At 34.3% G+C, this 16,354-nt stretch overlaps 1 protein-coding gene across 1 annotated transcript; it reads right to left on the bottom strand.

Annotated features, from left to right (window-relative positions):
* Positions 1-2,025: 2,025 nt before the first annotated feature.
* LOC142984800 (uncharacterized) lies at positions 2,026-16,266 on the bottom strand. Its single transcript, XM_076132629.1, has 6 exons — positions 15,811-16,266; positions 13,630-13,711; positions 12,137-12,279; positions 11,081-11,196; positions 10,363-10,427; positions 2,026-9,757 (listed from the first exon to the last, which is right to left on the bottom strand). The coding sequence occupies exons 1-5, from the start codon at positions 15,929-15,931 to the stop codon at positions 10,377-10,379; spliced, it is 513 nt and encodes a 170-aa protein (XP_075988744.1). The 5' UTR covers positions 15,932-16,266; the 3' UTR covers positions 2,026-9,757; positions 10,363-10,376.
* Between the last annotated feature and the right edge of the window lie 88 nt (positions 16,267-16,354).

The raw sequence follows: 16,354 nt of genomic DNA, 5'->3' as shown, positions 1-16,354 counted from the left end.
CTTAAAAATAATAAGGTAGGTATACTTGACTACCAGTCAAATCAGCTACTCTTTATGAAATGCCAAAAAAACAGTTTTGTATTTCCGTTGGAGTCAAATGAGTGTCTAATAAAATGTTTTAGTCTGTGATAATTACAGTTTCAACATTATTTACTACAAAAACTACATAGCGTAATCATTTTAGATTACCCTTTTACAAGTACAAGTTTAATATTTTTTCGTTAACCCAGTCAACTACACGAAATAGATTCAATGGCTTGAATTCAAATTTCACGTGAAAAAGAACCTAATATTTTTTTGTGTGACCCACAAATGAATATTAGTTACAGTCTGTTTTGTTAGTAAACCCCACAAAAATAAATTAATATTTAATGCGTAAGTATATTCCGCAGTTATTGAATAAAACGATCAATTTACCTTCAATTGATAACTTATTTGAATCAAGAATAGAAAAATTTCACTTTAATCAATGAATAACGAATGAAATGTCATTCAAACATTTTGTAGTTCCAATACGAGGGTGCTTTTGACAACTACTTACTACCCCATTCATAGATGCCGTCATCACAAAACGTATGTAACCGGCAAATATATATCCATCCTTGTCTACCTTACGAAGTTGCATATAAGTGCATCTCGCTTACACTTTAACCGAGAAAGGGGATGTCTATTGCTCTCTCCCGCTAACTCATTCATAACAATCATAACCTCTCTCTCGCACTACGCGGGGTTTCGATCGATAGATACACCTCTTCGCTTTTCTGTCGCCCTGGTAGTTCAGATACGAAAACGTCGAGTTGGCGCTTTCCGCAGTCAGCTGTTACGATATTGATTTTTATAAAGACGCCATTTCTGCATGTTGACGTTTTTTATAGGTTATGATTTAAGTACGATGTAAGATGTTATTACTTTTAAAGCCTGAATTAATATAATAAAACGTTTTTAGTGAAACGTAATGTATAAGAATTTAAACTGAAAAAACCATAATTACTGTCATGTTTTCTTTCTGCATGGACATTAATTAGGAACCTAACGCCATCTACTGTTTATTTCGCGAACAATAAAGAAAATCCGACGCATTTTCTTGAAAAACTACTTTTTCTTTTATGAATTTTGGTTCATGTCTAGTAGGTAAAATAAAGGTCGAGCTTTTTGGCTCTTATCAGGTCCATTTCTTAGAGAACTTCGAGATGGTAAGTGACGAAGGATTCTTATCTTGCTATATTTAGGTTCAATTTAATGGCGAGCTATGAATTATTATTGAAGTGTTTATTAAAACAATAAGTAAATTAAACTTCATGTCTACATATTTAATATCACGCCTGTTAAACCCAAAGGTGTAGGCACTAGGCAGAGGTGAATGAAATACACCCGTGTTTCAGTATTAACCATTATACTTTCACGTAATAGGGGGCGAGCCTATCGTCAGTTACGAGGATTTTCTTATTATGTTGTCTAATTAATCTATACTAATATTATAAAGCTGAAGAGTTTGTTTGTTTGTTTGTTTGTTTGTTTGAACGCGCTAATCTCAGGATCTACTGGCCCGATTTGAAAAATTCTTTCAGGGTTAGATAGCCCATTTATCGAGGAAGGCTATAGGCTATATATCATCACGCTACGACCAAAAGGAGCAGAGGAGCAATAAAAAATGTTACAAAAACGGGGAAATTTTTAACCCATTCTCTCTTATGTGACGCAAGCGGAGTTGCGCGGGTCAGCTAGTTATTTATAAAAATGGACCAAGAGCCCGATTCCCAACCCGCACTTGGCCAGCGTGGTGAACTCAAGGCCTAACCCCTCCCTCATTACGGGAGGAGACCCTTGCCCAGCAGTGGGACATTTGGGTTAAATTTATTTATTAAGAACCCGATGCGGGAATCGAACCCAAAAAAGAGTTCTCATGGTCAGCATTCAGATACCGCGCCACAAAGATAATTTATTCATAATTTAAGCAATCATAGCTCTTGTTATTCTTAGGGTTTTAGATGTTAAGGTAATAATTTTCAAAATAAAACTCCGAAATCACAGAATAATATTTTTATTTTCTTTAACAAAATAAACACCAGACGGTTATCCCAAAATGCCTACAATCTATTAACAACTTCGAGTACTGCTTTGAAACAAATTAATTATTTATAATATCATTTCTATTTCATTATAGTGTAGTACAATATAGAGGTTTTTCAGGCTTTCCTTTGTACGCTGAAATCGATGTTGTACGTATTTTCACGACTAAATTTTAACCCGCGACTGCGTCCGCGTGGTTTGTGACTTAGACAGAATTTTCATATAAACTTTCATCCCCTATTTTATCCCCTTGGAGGCAGAATTGATCAAAATCCTTTCTTAGCAGATGCCTACGTCATAACATCTACCTACATGTCAAATTTCAGAATGATCCGTCCAGTGGTTTGGGATGTGCGTTGATAGATCACTATGTCAGTCAGTCACCTTTGAGTGATATATGTATAAGTGTCAATTATATACTACTACGCCGATACAACGTAGAAAAGAAAGCCTTAGAATTAAATACATCAATTATTTCCTTCAATTTGATTTTATATAAATAAATATGCACTTTTATACATAGTTTTGAATGTATTTCTTTAGAAATACTACTTAAAAGTATGGAATGATAAAGCGGATTTTATGGCTGAAAATTATTTATTATTTAGTTAGTGAAGAAACGAACGTACACGATCTAAAGTATATAAAATACAATGATAAATTAGGGAACAAATGTCTCACGGCTTGGCGACATCGATCGACGTAGGCCTTTCGCAAACAAGGCTACGCAAATATAATGCAACGGGTTTTTACTTACGTTTTTCAGCTCGTGACCACGGTCGATGTAATTCAATCGAAACGTCGGGTAAACAAATAAGGTATTGTAAACTTTAATTTTCAATCGCCTTTAAGACCCGTTGCATTATAATATTATGTGTACAAGTCGCGAGAGTTTAAAAAGGCTTTGCGTAACCTTGTGTATTAAGGGCTTTATAGCCCCCTTGACACACACTCTATCGCGCATGAAACAACAATAGCGCTTGAAAGAGCGCGCGTGTAAGGAGAAAGGAAAGACCACGCGCCGTGCTCATCTGTCAAGCCCGCGAAGAAAATCGCTCTCGAAGAGCGCGCTGCGCACCCGCGCGTAATCCTGTACGCTCCTTAGAACGTGCGATACAGTGTGTGTAAACGCTGCTTATGTTCTTAGCAACGAGTGAAGTCTGTAAACGTCACTACGTCTCCCGATATCTCTAGCAACATGTAAAGCGCGACATTTGTCCCCTAGCGTATTTATAAAAGTGGTTTCAAGTGTTAGTACTTTGTACGAATTAATTTGAGCAAATGTGTGAGCATTCTTTGGACGAAAACATACAAATAATAATAATTGCGCTGAACGTTCTAAACTATCGCGGTTTGTAAAACCCATTTAACAATTTAGAATTCATTGTGCACAATATAGGAATTAATTACATTGAATTGAGTCAAGTAATGTTATAGTATTGAGATTATGTAGTTCCAAATATCGCCACTAGATGGCGTGTTTACAGGAATAATGAGACAATTGTTATATAGAAAATGAATGTGTTTGTACGTGGAAATTGTTAAGTTTTATATGAACAAGTGTGTAAAAATCACTTCAGTCACAAAAATATTTTTGAATTAATTTTGAATGTCAAAAAGCAACTATCACGGAACAAGCAAATTATTTGAGCGATCTGATAAATATAATCATGGCATAACAGATTAACAGTAATTAATAATATTTTTAGATAGATTTACAAAACAAGATGGCGCATTTTTAGAACATTTCTGACAATAATATAGAGAGACAGAATATTTTTTATGATTTTTTTGCCAAATTGAATCCTTCCGGATAAGTATTGATTAGCTAACTGAAAGAACATACTTGGTAGAACTTTAGAATCGGTGGCTGTTACCACTGGATAGTCAATGGAATTTACTGGTTAGTCAGTGCTATCCAATACTTATCTGAAGGTGTAAAACTGGCTGTTATTATGTTTACATAAAGTTTAACTACAATAAATGCGTTATTGTGTACACGGCGTTAAATATAACATTTATATAATTGAATACTATATGGTTTAGAATGAGTTATTTGCTGTGGTCAAAAATTAAAATACCTATTAGAAAGAGGTGTTTATATTATCTTAACCACTTCAATCAAAACAACAGCATTTAAGGCCCATTTGACATTATTTATATAAGTGTCAGATAAACTACCTGCTGGATAAAGTGACAGCAATTTATAAAACCACTTTCAAAATCTCTCTGATAAGTTATCTCACAGTTATCCAGAAATGGTTAAATCGTACCTTTATTCCAGTAATTCATTGTCTTAAAAAGTTATAATAAATTTCATTAATAAACAAAAACAAATATCCAATTGATCTTATATTTTGAAAAATAAAAACAATTTTGAATGAAAGTACATATATTTTTTGACCACAGCCAACAAGCCACTCCCCTTTTCAGTTTTGAACCCCACACAAACCGTATCCCTTAATAAATAATAACTATTTCTATATACATAAACTTGTGCTTTCTGACACCACTAAAACTAAGAATTTAACGAAATGTACTTACTATTTTTAAACAACAATATTTATTCCCATAAAAGAAAAGTTGTTTTTACTGCAAAAATTATTTATAACAATTGTTCAAGAATTTTATAGTTTTAATTTCGTCGATTAAAGAAAACGATCACTGCTAATATATTAATTAGTAAGGTAGTAATATAGTTTTGCTTTTCATAGCCAATGGCACACTATAAGAATATTAGTTCCATTTAACACCATAAGATAGCGCCACTAAGGTACACAATAAAATGTAAGTATTATGAAATCCCTTTTGACAATTTGTATAAGAAATAATTGATCAGCGTCTTTTAAGTTCAATTTTAAATGTCAATTTTTTTTTGTTATTTATGTAGTTAATGTCAAAAAATCAATACGATAGCGTCGAAAAAGTATAGACTAGTAAATTATACCATTTTATTAGTTTAAGGGAAGGTTCATATCTGACGGAACATGCGTCGCGTATTGTCGCGTAACGCCAGAACAGACAAATGTATAGAAAAACACTCGACCGTTCACACTCAACCGATGATGCGTCGGTACGAAGCACATACAAATTAAGTTACGACGCATCTTCCGTCAGATATGAACCTTCCCTAAAATTTAATAAACTCGATACATACGCGATTTGACAGTATCGAAAATTACCAATAAGCAATTTATACCAAACAATTTACGAGGTTTTTTAAAGAAAATGTCATAAACTCGATACGAAAGTGTTTCGATAATATCGAAGAGTACATAATAGCACGTTACTTTAAACACAGCGCCATCTTTTAGAAGAATTCATTACTAATTACTTTCCCATAAACATGACTACTAATAGAAAAAGTATAGTTGAATATATTATTATAGAAGTAACATTCTAATCGTTATATAACCTGGTCATTTCCACAAGTATATTTATTATTTATATACTTTTTACTTAGTTTTATATAACAGGGATATTTCAATATTTTATTCAACTTTTCGAGTAAGTTAGTTGTCAACCTAGTGTCAAAGTTGTTCAAGTCTTAAAACCTTTGACGTGGCATAGCGATTCTTATCTTAATCGATAACAACTGGGACCGACTTTTTACATGACCTCCGAAGCAAGGAAACGCTCAGTTTCAGTAAAATTCAGGGTCCCGGCTGTCATTTTCGATAATACCTGACAGTAGTCAGAAACTTGAAAGTCTGACAACCAGTCTTACCGAAGGGTATCGTGTTATAGCCCAGGTAACTGGGTTGTGGAGGTCAGATAGGTAGTCGCTCCATGTAAAATACTGGTATTCAGCTGCATCCGGTGAGACTGGAAGCCGACTCAAACATAGTTTGGAAGAAAGGCTAAGCTGATATATTTGTTGAAGGTTTTGAGGTAAGTCGGGCCCAATTTTTCCTGCCTATAAAGACTTATTTATAGACTTTATAAATAGTTTATTCTGTTATATAAAACTAAGTATCAGTATCTCACCTTAGCACCGACGCTACACTAAATATTTAAAGTTTTACAAACATACGGTATAATTATAATATTACGTCTATTTACATGAAGATAGGTTAATATAACAAGGTCTTACAATAATTCGACTAAGTCAAGCAACATCATTGCGGTCAAGATGTAGGTGGGTGACCGTCAGATGGAAATTATTATCACTTGTGAAGTTAATCGTAATGAAACCTTGCATGCTTAAACATTGTTAATCCATTTTTTTAGTCAACAAAGTCTCCAACCCGCACTTGGCAAATGTGGTGGACTCGAGGCCTAACCCCTCCCTCATTTCGGGAGGAGACCCTTGCCCAGCAGTGGGTCAGTAATCGGCTAAATGTACGTATATATTTTGAATCATCTATCTTTATATTTAAACAGTCGTAATATTAAATTTACCGTATATTATTACAGACAATAACCCTAAAGAGATAAAGCTTATATTTCCCATAAAGCTTGTCGTTTAGTAAACTAACACTAGGAGTAAATAGTTTCAATAGTTATTCGATAACTTTAGTCGATTTATTATGAATGTGAAGTTACACATATATTCGAATCGGCAAGTTTGCTACGGTAATAGAGAGATGACGACTATTTTTTTCTTGTCTGTCTGGTAGATTGTAAAAAAATATCATGCACGTATTTTTTTCATCAAAGAACAATGGCTTAGTTAAAAAGCATTAAAGTATTATTATAATGACGTCACGTTGTATTAGTAGTCGGTAGTGTTGGTAGCAGCTCCTTACATAATCAATGATTTATACCAGACATAATTATATTGTTAAAACCATTTGGCGATTAAAAAGAGTGGCCAAGAGTTTCTTGCCAGCACTTCTCATTGGCCCTACCTTCCGAACTGGCGGTAAATTCACTCTCTGTATCATTGACTATCATAAGTGTCAGCATTTGACCTATATGAATAAATGATTTGATTTTGATTTTGATTTAGTACATTTTCTACTATAACGTGACGTCATGTGACTTTTCAATTCAATGTATAGCCGTAATTATTTGATTTTGTACAAAAGGAAAAAATACGTGAATGATATTTCTTTACAATCTACCAAACGGACAAAAAACTCTAAAATAGTCGGCATTCCTTTTTATCGTACAACAAAACTGACTCGAAGTAATTACTGCACTTGTTCGGCTTGTGTCGTTCGGGTACCTTCGGGTGTCATCGTCACAATTCGGTTTTTATTCAGGCGACATTTTTCTCGAACATTCATCTACACATATTGGGTTTTGCCGCCCAGCTAGGTCCATTAATGCCGGACCGAATATATATGTAGCGTCATTTAAATGTTGCATGTTTATAATAATATTATACGGGAATTATGCGAACATTCATTTTACACAAAGTTTTAACAAATTATCAACTTTAACCGTCTCGTAATTTAAGTAGTTACTGTGCGTATAAACCGGTTGAATTGACTAACAAGTCTATTTTATAAAGAATTAAATAAATACATTGAATGTCATAACACAATTAACGTTTAACTAATGGCGGAGAAAAGATAGTTATAAAATCTATACGAAGCAAATGTTTGCCTGTCTGTTTGTTGTGCTTTTACCACTAAACAGCTGGATCTATTTAGATAAAATTGCGCACAGTGACAGGTTACATACCGGAGAATGCATTATTTTATTTAAATCTACCACGCATGCCGGTGTCTTGTCCAAAGCTAATATTATTAACAGGAAAAGTAAATGTGTCATTTGCGCTTTAGCAGCTAAACTGCTGAATCAGTTTTGATGCAAATTTGCTGAGAGATAGACGAACTTGATGAAGGAAATGTGCTTTTGTTTAATTTTTTAATTTTATCACAATATTTTCTCCGCCATTAGTTCAAACAAATACAATGATTTATAATAAATAAATATTATTTTACAATTGATTACAATTTCATAATGGAATTAATAATTGGAATTTTATTATAAAACAAGCGGTGTAATAGAGATTTAGGAAACAAATATGATAACATTTTACTTGAAATAAAATTATACCATATTGTAAATATTTTGGGTAAGATTGAGCTAAGTCCCACTGCTGGGCATACGATTGCAGTATCAAAATCAAAACATTTATTCATATAGGTCAAATATTGGCATTTATGCTAGTCGTTACAATTACTGAATCTACCACTAGCTCGGAAAGGGGGTAGAGCCTTATGAGAAGAGCTAGCGAGAAACTCACGGCCACTCTTTTCAATCGCCAAAAGTTTTACAATGTGGTTGATACAATAATTGATGATGCGAGGAGCTGCCAACAATCAGCGATGTAGACTAAACGTCAATTAACACCAGAACACTGATCATTTTGCATTAGAATTAAACACTCATCTCAATTTTAGAAGGACTTTTCTATTTTGAGAATATTCCCTTTAATTGTAAGATTGAAAATCTTAGAGGGACTTAAAATACCTCGTTTTTATACTTTTATCCTTCTTGTTTTAAGAAAGAGTTTAACACATAATCAGAGTAGCGTTTCAGAGACTTTCAATTGAAATATTAACATTTTGCATTAAAAATTCACATATCCTACTAATATTTTAAATGCGAAAGTTTGTGAGTATGTATGAATGTTTGTTACTCATTCACGCAAATACTACAGAATCGATTACGATAAAATTTGGTATTGGCCTTATTGGCATTAATTTGGCCTCTAGTATTATTATTATACTACATTTCTAAGTGGAAACCCTTCCCGTATAAATCCCGATCCTTCGGGAAAAAATGTGTGTTATTCTGGGTCTACCTACAGCTACCTATATACCAAATTTCATCGTAATCGATTCAATACTATTTGCGTGAAAGAGTAACAAACATCCATACATACTCACAAATTTTCGCATTTATAATATTAGTAGGATGTACAAACTGCGATAGAGTAAAACCTTTAATAAGTCTTTTATAGAGAAAATTTCTCGCACTATGAGAGACCCAGCAGTGTACCATCTCTTTATACAACCGCTTGCATTTCGAATGAATTATCTATACATATTTAGACTCCTGTAGTCGTTCGTTTAAGCGTTCTCTTCCTACGCTGATATCGGTAGTGTACTATGACGTCACCGGTTTCTGAGTAAGGTTCGTTTAAACTAATATTAGGTCGGGGAAAGTCTTTTCGCATTATAGTATGTAGTAACTTGTAATAAAATCTCTTTGGTTTAAGAATCACAAATGAGTACACGGTTCATTAGGTTTCTTTCAGTGAGCTCGTGAGGTAGCCAAATATCGAGCTTTTTTGTGTAGAGAAAAGATTTTATTACAAGTTCATACATACTATAATGCGAAAATACTTTTTCTCCGACTACATTTAGCTATAGATTCAGGTAGAAAGGGTCTCCTCCCTCATTACGGGAGACCCTTGCCCTGCAGCGGGACATTAATGGGTTAAATTATCTATTCAATAGCGTTTAAGTTCAAATTAAAAAAAAAGCTATTGAATAGATAAACTACCGCTAAATGTACTCAGAAACCGGTGGTTAACAGTGCAGTGTCGCTGGCGTAAGACACATAGTCCTATGTAATACATAACACACGTACATACATACTACACCGATACAACATAGGAAGGGAAGCCTTTGTCTTCATAACTAGTTGCTACGGTGGTACCACACCCAATACGACTATACGACTATTCGACTATTCGACTAATACTAACCCCCTAGCGAGAATTTCACTGAAAAGGAAAAAATATAATATGAGTAAAAATGTCAATCTTAAGGCCTGGCCCCTCCCTCATTCTGGAAACAGACTTTTGGTAAATAGACAGTCAGTAATTTGTTAAAATTATTAATTTAAAAAAAGTTGTAGAGCGATGGTAGTCTAAGATAGCCTGACCCAGGAATTGAACCTGGGACTTTGTGCTTAGCAGCTTTTAAAGTAGTCACAAAAGCTTAGAACATGAATAACAGCTATTTTGTGACTGACCCGGGAATCGAACCTGGGACACTGCAGTAGTGGATAAATCTAACATTAGTTGTTTTTACAACCATATTGTGTCATAATAATATTTATTTTGACAATATCAGCATTCACCTCCCACGAAAATAGCCGGGGGTTCCATACCAATGACTTTTCCAAGTTATGTGTGTGTTAGAAATAATTTTCATTTCTAACGGTGAAGGAAAACATCGTGATGCAACCTTGCATACCTGAGAGTTCCACAGTTCTTGTTGTATACAAAGTTTAATAGACCAACGTGGTGGACTCAAGGCCTCACCCCTCCCTCATTACGGGAGGAGACCGTTGCCCAGCAGTGAGACATTAATGGTATATATTTACCTGCTAGTTTACAGCTATGTCGCATTTTTGAACGTGGCTTTAGGATCTGCTTTGTCTGACAGGTCCTGTAAATACAATAAGCATAATTGTTATTAAAACCAGATGAGCGATACAATGATAATAATTGATCTAAATTGTTGAAGGCAAATAAATAAACAACGTATGTATAAATAACGCAAAAACTGTAAATTTTATTTGCGTATACATACACGTACTTTCCGTATACGTACACGTCGACGAAGCAAGCGAATATTTATTAAAAAAAAGGTTATCTTAAACTCTCCTTTGCCTGGCTTTTTCGGAACGTATAAAAGCAAAATATAAACTACTATATTTTTAATTCAATAGTTTAAGCTTCTGATATATGACTGTTCTCAGTGCTAAAATATTTTTTCGTAAATTTTCACTTCACTTCACAACTTAGGTTCTTTTCGGGGCTTTCTACTTTTTATTTTTTGGTCTCAATTCTTCTCTCAAATTCAGTAAGAGACCTTTGCCCGACAGTGGGACAGTAATAAGCTTAAAAAAAGGTTGATTCCTCATAATATTTGCTGAGGCCGGATACCTATATGTTTTTTTGCACGGCACAACAACGCTTACGTGCGCGGGATATGATTCTGTGTATTATCCGACCGACAGTGTGATTGACCGACGTCAGCAGAATAGTAAAGGAAGCCTGAAGAAATACTTAGTTAAACTAATCTTTGTAAATACATACATCGTCCAGCAATTCAGCTGCATGGCCGTTTTTGAGCGATTCTCTCAAAGTGTCATCTTCGTCTTCGTCTGTAGGCACATCGTAGAACTCCTCGCTATCCATCTCGCTCTCAGTGCCTAGAAGAGAAGAGGACAGATATACTATTGTTGGCTATAGCGAAGTAATGCGAATAGTCTTCTTATCGTATGGTTAGTGGTCAACCTAGTGTCAAAGTTGTTCAAGCCGCCCGAAGGCCTTTGACATGGCTTAACGACTGTTATCTTAGTAGATAACAACCGGGACCGTCTTTTAACGTGCCCTCCGAAGCACGGAGATGCCCAGTTCAAATACCACTAAGCGGTCACCCATCTATGGAGTGACCGCGCCAAGGGCTGCTTAACCCACAGATCGTTTACCGACCGGTGAGCGCAACTGGCTATGGGCGAATAGTGCCATCTATTGGATGATAATGTTAAACTGTCTTGAACTGTAATCGGTCGCACATAAGGGTCAATTTCAAATGATAATATTTTCTTATTTTCCCGTTGTTGTTCTATAACCTTGCCCGATTTTCTAAGTATTTATTTATTACGTATTGTTTTAAATCAGTGAGCATAGAAAAGTCACGCTCGGTGAGTTTTATAGATCTATTTTTTTGTAGGTATTGTATCATAAATAAGTAACCGTAGAACAAATAAAATCCATAGTAATAATATAAAAATTGTAGAGTTTGTTTGTTTGATTGAACGCGCTAATCTCAGGAACTACTGGTGCGAATTAAATTTTTATTGTTGGATAGCTTATTTATTGAGGAAGGCTTTAGGCTATATAACATCACGCTACGCATCGGAGTACCAGTAATAAATGTTATAAAAACGGGGAAAATTATGACCCATTCTCTCTTATGTGACGCAAGCGAAGTTGCGCGGGTCAGCTAGTTTTTAATACTTTTGTTTTTTTTATCTATTTGCATATATAGTGGAAATTTAGTTTGTTTGATATGTTATTTACAGCAACAATTGGTGTAAATAACATATCTTTGTAAATATTCACCTACTATAATTCAAGTTAACTCACCTACAATAGAGGCATAGTCAGTCAAATACTCTGAATCAGACGCGTAGCTCTGTTCGCGAGCGTCCACATTGTCGCCGCTGGGTGTCGCCACCTTCGCCGGCCGCTCCTTACGCACTTTACGCTGCTTCTGACGGCGCAAGTTACTGTGAAATGAAAATATATAATATAAGCACATATAATTAATTTAAGCTATTACTGTCCCAATACAGGCTGTTTTTGCTTAACGGGAGGCTCCAATCACTAACTGTATGTACAATCCATTAAGAACTAATCAATATTTTTTCATTCTCATTTTTTCATGTCCCGCTTCTGAGCAAGGGTCTCCTCCCGTAATGAGGGAGGGGTTGGGCCTTGAGTCCACCACGCTGAACAAGTGCGGGTTGGCAATTTTGCATACCTTCAAGAACTGTTTTAAACTCTCAGGCATGCAAGGTTGCATCACAATGTTTTTCTTCACCGTTGGAACAAGTGATGATTATTTCTAATAAGTAAATATAAGTCGTATTTATTTTAGTATTGAATTAATCAGATAGCTGATTAACAGTATGGTACGTCTCGAAATAGTAATTAAAAACCGGCCAAGTGTGTGTCGATCTCGCACACGATGGGTTTCATTATGAAAACAACATAAAATCACGTTTTTTGTACAGGATACTTTTTTAATATTTTATTGTTTCTTTTAGCATTTATCGTTATAGCGGCATCTGGGAACAGACAGACAGCGAAAGCTCATTAATAGGGGTCCCGTTTTACGCTTTGGGTAGGGAACCCTAAAAATACATCAAGCTCGAAATAATCAACCTTAACTTTTGACTGCGGAGAGACGAAGAAAAACGTAAAAAAAGATTTTTGTATGTACCTGGCAGATACGTATATTTTATACACATGTACAATGCCATAAATATAATACAATCGTATATATCTTAATTAATACATCATTATGAAACAATAGACTCCTCAAAGGAATTAGGTAAGCACCGAGACAATCGTATTGTCTGTCATTCAAGTTTGTGAAATATACACTCATTCATTAATTATTTAGCTCTATTATTTAATTATTTACCAGTCATTGACATCACCCACTTACTGATTATTATTTATATTTTTTACGAAAATTGTTTTAATAATAATAATATTTTATAAAATTCTATCATATGGTTAGTTGTCAACCTAGTGTCAAAGTTGTTCAAGCCGTCCGAAAGGCCTATGACCTGTCTTAACGACTGCTATCTTAGTAGACAATCACCGGGCTCGACTTTTTACGTGACCTTCGAAACAAGGAATCTCTCAATTTAAATATCACTATGCGGTCACCCATCTATGGAATGACCGCTTATTAGCTCACTGATCTTTACCGACTGGTGAGCGAATTTCTTAATTTGAAACTTGAGAAAAACTCAGGAGTAACTTTGCCAGTCCACTCTGGATTCTAACCCGGGACCTTGTTTGTTATTATAGTCTAAAGTCTGTAATGCAAACATAGATTAACTTACGTCTCTTTCTGTAATTCCCTTATGGCTTCCAGTTCTGTTCTCATGGAAGCCACTTGTTTGTCCAATCTGGCTACTTCTCTCACTGAAACATAGATACAAACATACTGGTAATGCAAGACATTTTGATAACGATACTATTAGGAACCTGATCACAACTTTTTCTGCATGAAAAGATTCCTGTAGAAGGTATCCTATGTATTCATCGTGAATAGGATACTTTTTTATAAATTATCTTTGTACATATTTTCATCAAGATCTCTTTAGCAGTTTTGCTTGAAAGAGTAAACAAATTTTCACACACATAGTATAAAGCAAAGTCGCTTCCCAAGTCCACACAGACATAAGGACATGTCTGTGTGTATATGGTAGGCTTAGATCTTTATAACTTTAACTATGCAATGGATTTTGATACGGTTCTTTTTAATAGATAGGGTGATTAGTGGAAAGTTTACGTGTAAAAAAATTTCATGTTTAGACCGGGCCGCTAGCTTATAATATTAGTAGGAATTTTTTGTTTTATTTTGCATCTATTAGATTGGGGAAGAAGTCTTTTCGCATTATAGTATGTATGAAGTAGTAATCTAGTATGTAATCTATAATCCTGCCTAAAATTTAACCAAATTGGTTTATCTGCTTTGTATAAAAAGACCTTTATAATCTGAGAAAAATATTATGAACTATCTGATCTGGCAAATTTCGTACCACCTAAGCCATCCTCGTACTTCAAAAAATATTATAAAAAAAGAGTTATCAAAATTGGTTTAGCTTTGAGATTTCCGCATAGCAACACATTTAGCCTTTCATGTTTATATCAGAGACTATAAATAAGGGACTATATTAAAAGCTATATATTAATAAAACATTAATTATTTACTTCTCCAACGGCACAATCAACTTAAAAGTAGCAAGTGTACACTTTCACTAACAATGCTAACAGGTTTGGTGTGAGTTGTAATGAGTTTACACAGTGGTTTACACTAACCAAATGAGTATTGGTTGCCTTGACCTATACATACATAATTAGGTGCATGATAAGTGTTCTTTACCAATCCCTATGGGAAAAAGGTGTGATATTATGTATGTAGGTATGTATGTTAAGAAAAAAATGCATATTTAATCACTTAATATGTGTTTACAGAAGTCAAGAAAGGATGAATAAGTATAACTGTAATTTTGAAATGTATAACTTGATGTGTTTACACAAGTCAAGAAAGGTTGAATGAATATGACTTTGAATTTCAGACATAAATATAGACCTGTGTTTTCTCATATATCAATATAGAGACCCTTTACAACGGTTTAAAAATTTTTGATAAAGTATGTTCACCATTATCGCTGTCCACACTACAAAAAAACAATCACAGGACTGTGTGGAAATTTAGCAAAACAAGGAAAAATTCCTTAGGCTATTGGGATTGTGTGCTTATGGACTGGGAAGCCTGTGGATGGTGCTTATTGATTTATGGGGACTGTGGGGCCTGCAGACGACTATGTTAAAAACAAACAATGAAATCAGAAAGGGACTCGCCAAGAAACCAACTGGGCCACCTTAAGAAAGTATTAATTTAATTTTCTTTTTTTAATTAACTGCATTATTGTTAATTGTATATTTTGTTTGTTTTCAATTTCTAAGTTATGCAACAGACTTAATACAGCTTTTGTGTTTCTTGCATAAAAGGTAATAAGTTACAAGTATTTTGTTTTAAAAGAACCTTTGCCAGAAAATCTAGGTTTTTGGCAGCCATCCAAACAGGTTCTGAAAGTTTGTGAAGGTTGTTATAACGTTATAGGTCAGTATTTTAAATTTTAGCTTTTGTTTATGCAATAAAGGTCATCAGGAACCACCAGTAGCATAATATTACCTTATTTTTGTTTGGTGTCCAGCAGTGGGACATTAATACCATTTGGACAGATATTGTTGTGTAAATGAATGTATTTTTTAAGGCATATATTTATGGAACTACAAAAAAATCTGTATATTTTTTGTGTTATTTTTTATTTGGCATCATAACCTTTACCTTTGACATTACAAAGTTCACTGTTTTTTTTGTTAAATTGACGTAGAAAATAGAATGAAATGTTAGGATGCATTTTTACAGTAAATGTTTAGTATTTGATGGTTCATATATCAAATTGAAGGTGTATTTATAAGTAAATATGGTAATTTGTAGGTAAACTAACCTAGCATGGACCTCCGTTTCTCAGCATATATCTGCTCGTATATAAACACTCCGGCGGCGCCAACGATGCCCACAATAGCGGCTCCGACCATAACACGAGGTGATAAGAAGTTACTATTCATGATTGCAACACAAGATTCCTTGCAATACTTTTACAAAAATTTCAAATACAACAGCACTGACGTACTTTTCGAAGCACCAAATTGGAAAGTTAATGATAATTAACAGCACAAAACGTTTATCATAACAATTTTAATCAGGAAAACCACAAATATCTTGAGCGTTTTCAGTTAATTGGTTCTAATTATTTACGTAATTTGGAAGACGAATGCGTCGGTGAAAATTATAATAGGTGTTTTAAAAACAAATAATGTTCTATTTTATAAACAAAACAAGATATAATAGTTATGAAATTTACATAATTTTCACTGAATTTACAAGTGAAATCGGCAGTCAATCAAAGCAAACAAAATATTTATGTTTGCGTTCCAGTTATCATGACAAGTTGAAACCGTTTGATGCATCTCACTCACAAGTTGATGCTA

This window comes from Anticarsia gemmatalis, chromosome 28 (assembly GCF_050436995.1).
Source record: "Anticarsia gemmatalis isolate Benzon Research Colony breed Stoneville strain chromosome 28, ilAntGemm2 primary, whole genome shotgun sequence".
NCBI classification, from domain to species: domain Eukaryota; kingdom Metazoa; phylum Arthropoda; class Insecta; order Lepidoptera; family Erebidae; genus Anticarsia; species Anticarsia gemmatalis.
This window is presented reverse-complemented; position numbering and strand designations above follow the sequence as displayed.